General features: G+C 34.0%; 1 protein-coding gene across 1 annotated transcript in view; it reads left to right on the top strand.

The window, feature by feature from the left end:
- LOC111697721 (probable Rho GTPase-activating protein CG5521) overlaps positions 1-6,000 on the top strand; it is a 33,842-nt gene that overhangs the window by 6,210 nt on the left and 21,632 nt on the right. Inside the window, 4 exon segments of the mRNA XM_023467816.1 lie at positions 201-295; positions 800-878; positions 2,190-2,231; positions 5,534-5,630. Of these exon segments, the coding sequence (XP_023323584.1) occupies positions 201-295; positions 800-878; positions 2,190-2,231; positions 5,534-5,630 (313 nt within the window).

The following is a 6,000-nucleotide window of genomic DNA, read 5'->3' on the forward strand; positions in this document are numbered from 1 at the left end:
CCGAAAGCTCGAGTCTTAAATTATCTCAGTAACAGCTTAGACTTGAGACTTATTTCCCCAAAACTTTTAAATCTTGGTTCTAATTATTTAGTCTTTTTAAACCTACTTTCTCACTTGTTCCCGTCCAATGAAATAAAATATGTTTAATCAATGATATTATATAATAAAATAAAACAGAAGATTTGTTGGAAGTATTTTAGGCTTTAAATGAGAGGTTTGGAGGTCTAGGGTTGGACGATGGAGGGAAGTATAATGCAGAGGGTATCCTCGTTAGAGAGGTCTTATACAGCTCCAGGTACACACCAGCAAACCGGTTTATCCAGTTTAAACTAGTAAATTCAGTTCAAACTAGTTTATCCTACTGAAACCGGTTAAATTAGCTCATACCCCCTTTTCATGCTGATTTAGCCAGTTCAAAATAGTAAATTGAGCTCAAACCGATGATATATCCAGCTAAAACAGCTTTTTCTAGTTTAAACTACTTATCAAGTCCAAACCTGTTACTAGTTTATCCAGTTTAAACTATTCATCCAATTCAAACCTGTTTATCCAGTTTAAACTATTCATCCAATTCAAACCTGTTTATCCAGTTTAAACTATTTATCCAGTTTTAACAGGTATATTTGGTTCAACTAGATACACGTAGTTTAATGTTATTCATCTAGTTCAAACCAGATGACTACCCACTTCCCACTTCAACCTAGTTTATCTAGTTCAAATTAGCTCATCTAGGGACCGAATTTAATGAAATTTGAGCAAAAAATCTAGAAATTTATAGATCTTAGTGAAATCTTTTTAGGACTAACGTGAACTTTGTTCATGAGATTTACAGACAAGCATTTCTTCTTTCATTCTCCCATTCTCCTGCGATGAAAAAGGTAAAATGAAAATACATTTTTGACCAAGGTTGATCAATAATATATTGAATTTTCATTCTCCAAATTAGTTTAATTAATTTTTCATTCAATATTTATAAATTTAATTTTTCGAATCTGTAGTAGGACTAATAAACAATAATCATGTAAAAAAAAACATAGAAATATATTTCCTACTTTGAAGTGTGCATTCTACCAAAGTGAATAAATACTAAAGTGGAACAGACTAAGGGAACGACGACAGGTTGGGCCATAAGGTTTAATTTGGTTTGGAAATAATTTCATGAAAAGATTTCGTTTGGAAAGTAAAGACTAGAAAAAATAGACTAAAGACCCATGTAAATGTCGTCTTCAGATAGAACTTCGAAATTTTCACGATTTAAAATCAAAATTTTTTGTACGTTTCTATGTAGTTTATATGTAAATACTATTTAGTCGCTTAATCAATTCATTGATTTTGCCTGGCACTTCTAATTCTAAAGGAATTTATCTTTAAAACTGATTAGTTTTGTTTCAAATCTCCCTCCATTTTAAAATATGTTTGTAAATTTCTTAAAACAGATCTATGTTATCATCCAGAGGCGTATTCAGGGGGGGCTATGGTGGCTCATCCCCCTCCTGGATCAGTGGGGGGGGGGTCGGCCTCCCCCCTCCCAAAAAGAAAAAGAAATGTAAGCCCTTAATATCTTTAAAACTATGTCTAGTTCTCAACCACTCTTAAATCTGTCAAAATACAAAAGTGGAGACCAAGAGATATATTTCGAAGATCTTCATTTTTCGGTATCACAAATTGTGCATTCCTTGTTTTACAGATTATGCTTGCAGGCATTATTGTGTTGTCTGAAATCATTTATTGTGCAGTAAAATGGCTAAAATTCACTTCTGAAATCTTAATTTACGTTAACTTATATTTAAGTTAAATACAAATTCTAAGTCTGTGATTGTAAACAAAGGGAGTCCAGTTTCTGTTGTACTGTACACTCCGTATACAGACCAATTTATATATATATATACATTTGGGGTGTTAAAAGATGTAAATATTAGTATTTAATATAAGAAATAAATTATGATATACAAAAAAAATAAACACTCCCTTGCAGTAAACATTCTGCACTATGGAATTTTTTCTACAACTTGACATTATACTTCCAATTGTTTAAAATAACAACATGGTTTATTTCTGCCCCTAATATCAATCAATCAACATTTGGGATTGATCAGATGGAATTATATGGACCCCTGTCTACAGGTAGAGAACACTTAACTATTTTGGATTTTTAAAATTTTGATAAAATCCTTGTTATTTTCTTCTAGGTTATTACTGTGTACAAAGATTGGATTCAGATGAACGTCCAGGTAAAACTTTTGAAACTATCTGTCTTTTAAAACTTTTTCTTAATTTCTTAGTTTTTGGATCAAAATTAATGTTTGAAAAACGGTTAATTGCTATTGCTGAATTGGGGCAAATAAATGATTTATGGGGGAAAGTATGAATTTTTTGGTTAAACGTATTTTATAGGAGGAAAAAAAACCATTCCTTTTGCTGTCTTGTTTTTATATTTTCCTCCAATTTTCGAAAATCATTTCCCCTGGGGGTATTCTTCAAAATATTAACCCCTGGACCTGAGCAATGATCATGTATCGTATGAAAAATGTATATTTATACTGTAAAATCGCGCTCATTGTCTAGAGTCGGTCTGGTAGTTCAACCCGCAGTTTACAATGCTTGTGTTATTAGAATAAAATATATTTATGCACGAAGCGTATGCAGACCCCTCTCAGCGCAACAACGTAGAACAACAATCGTTTGTAATTGAAGGATGTTTGTTTAGTGTTCACTATTTACCAAGATTCCAAATAAGGAAACCTTTTGAAATGCACGCGGTGCTCAGTCATGCCTAGTAAACAATATACAGGTGTTGAATACTAGCTTGAAACCCGACTTTCCCTTAGAAATTTAAAACTAAGCGAAGAACATTTTCGTGGTTCATCAATTAAAATTTGAGGCAACTCGGTCATGGGCCACATGAATTACGGTCGGATATCCAAACAGATTACTACTTTATATATAAGGTTAACCGGGCAATGGAAAATAATTACATAATTTGTCAAATTTTTATAATCAAAAACTCTATTTAGTTTTGAAACGCAAAAATTGCAGGGAATATTTATTTAAGTTCACACCAGTAAAGAAATTCAGCATATTGCGAAATTTAAGCTTAACTCTATTGTAACACGTTGATATGTATCGTTTTTTTCGTGCATTAGCAGTTCGTTTAGGAATCATAGCTTTTCGTGAAAAAATCCCCTTATGATAATGAAGTCATTAACCTTTGTGGATGTGTTTCAGAAAAAAATAAGTTAAGAGTGATAAGTCCAATTTACAACCGTTCCCTGTAAACCTATATATGTATAACAAAAAGAAAGATATGGAGACCCTGCAATTGAAAATATTCAATTTTGAAGAAAATAATAATGATTTCTCATTTATTCTTGATCTTGTAAAGGAACTAGAGGTTTAAAAGGTACTGTCGTGAATCGGACACGTCACTTTCATAATGGAAGGTCCTTTAATGTTGACATGCATTCCATTGTATCCAGGAGGAACAAATAGACGATGATGTTTGTCCTAAAGACTGGAAGAAAAAGATCCACGATGCTGGGGATTTTCTTCCAAAAAGTTTGATGAGAATTTCAAAAATAACCCTAAAACAGGAAAATAATCTCTTCGAAATCAAAATGTTTAAAGGAAAAATTAGATTGTCCAGATTGAGTTTTGAAGCAACCTGTTTTTTTGTCTTTGTCAACTACCTACTACAGGTTGTTTAAAACCAAAACTGGTAGTTTTAAAACTTAGATTTGTTGTCTTTAAACGAATATTTTTGATCTATAATCTTTAAATGATGGTCAGTAACTCAAATTTTTTGGTCCAGTAGCTAATATCAATAGTTCTTATTAGAAAAATTGTGGTCCCTCAACCAATTGTGGTCTGGAAACCGAAATTGTTGACCAGTAACACAAAAATGGTGGTACGTCGACTGAAATTGGAGGTCTTTCAACTAGAATTGGAGGTCTGTCTACTTAAATTGGTGGTACGTCAACTAAAATTTGAGGTCTTTCAACTAAAATTGGTGATACGGCAACTATAGTTGGAGGTCTATCAACTAAAATTAGTGGTCCGTCAACTAAAATAGTGGTCCGTCAACCAAAATTGGAGGTACATAACCAAAATTGGTGGTCAGTCAACTAAAATTGGAGGTCTATCAACTAAAATTGGAGGTCTGTCAGCTAAAATTGGTGGTACATCCACTAAAATTGGAGTTTCGTCAACTAAAATTTGAGGTTTGTCAAATAAAATTTGTGGTATGTCAACTAAAATTTGTGGTATGTCAAGTAAAATTGGAGGTCCACAACTAAAAAAATTAGTGGTACGTCGACTAAAATTGACGGTTCATTATCCAAAATTAGTGGTCCGTCAACTAAAATTTGAGGTTCATAAACCAAAATTGGTGGTCCGTCAACTAAAATTGGTGATCCGTCAACTAAAATTAGAGGTCCTTCAACGAAAACTGGTGGTTCGTCAACTAAAATGGGTAAAGTGGTAATCAATATTGGTTTTGTCAAAACTCAAATTCGCGACCTGGTCCGGGATGCCAGATTTGGTTGTCCATAAATGGGTCCTGAAACATTATTTCATGACAAAAGAAATTGGATGCGCTGTACAAGCGCAGACACACTCTTCCTTTTCTGAACAGACAGATGCGCTTGCTGCCTGTAAGTAAATATTGTCCACGTCCGCTGATGATATCGTGGTGAATCCTCCTAGTGGTGTTTAATGAAGGGGAGGAAGGAAACCTACTTCAACTTTACCTCCAACCCACAAATAGGATTTCCAGCGCAGTTATTTGCATTGCAAAAATTCGCAGAAAAAAATCTAAAAATTTGCAGGAAATGTTGCAATTATTCGCATAATTGTCGCATATTTTTTTCTCACGAATTTCACAATTTTTTCGCTTCCTTTCGCTAAATTCATTTTCGCGAAAAAATGCGAAATTTTGTTTAAAAAGTTTGCGAAATGCAATAAATTGTGCGAAATTTCGTATTTTTTCGCGAACGTTTTTGAAACCAAATGACCTGAGTAAATACATTTTTGCCTCCTGCTGAACGGATGGTTTGCAAATCCATTTATTGACATCATTCATAGGAAGCAAACTGGGTGTGGGTTGCCATCCTTCCCTCGTTAATGTTAAGAGTGAAGGTTTCTCCTGTTTGGTAATGGCGAGTGTCGACAACCATTTTGTTTGAATTTTCTTTTTTGATTTTAGTGATTTGTCCCTTCTACCTAATGTTTTGTTTATTTGACAAGGGGAGTTTGACTTCTATTGTACATATTTGGGTGCAGAATGCGGTGTTGTGCCGTACAATTACTCTTCTTTACAGTACACTCTGTACAGAACTGTACAGTACACTCTGTACAGAACTGTACAGTACACTCTGTACAGAACTGTACAGTACACTCAGTACAGAACTGTACAGTACACTCTGTACAGAACTGTACAATACACTCTGTACAGAACTGTACAGTACACTCTGTACAGAACTGTACAGTAACTGTGTACAGACGTGTACAGTTTTATCTCATATATCTATTGTTGCAGGAGGTTCCTCCGTTTGTACTGGAGCCGAATTTTCTGGAAAGAAATGAGGATTCATATTATACAGATGATGTAGATTCATCCCAGGTGCCTAGACAGGGTTCTAGACCAGGGTTATCCACAAAGGATGAGATTTCAAAGACTTCTTTTTAACAACTCTATTCAGTCTTATGAAATCAACAGTAATATATATAATTTACGACAATTAGTGCAGGGAAAATATCAACCAATATATTCCTTTCGTATCTATTATTGTGACTTAAATTATTGTATTGCAATAAAGCTGCTTTTTCTTCAATTCAGGATTCTTTGCAACTGGAAACTTGTTTCTTGATTTGCCAACTCAATAAATAAGTGATTGAAAGAATATGTTCGGGGCAGAAGACTTAAGTTAACCTTGGAGTTTCTGGTCGACTTTGTACTTTCATCCTTTTTTGGGGAACCTTGTATTTGAACTCCCCCCCCCCCCC

Source organism: Eurytemora carolleeae, unplaced genomic scaffold, assembly GCF_000591075.1.
Source record: "Eurytemora carolleeae unplaced genomic scaffold, Eaff_2.0 scaffold4, whole genome shotgun sequence".
In the NCBI taxonomy this organism is placed as follows: Eukaryota; Metazoa; Arthropoda; class Copepoda; order Calanoida; family Temoridae; genus Eurytemora; species Eurytemora carolleeae.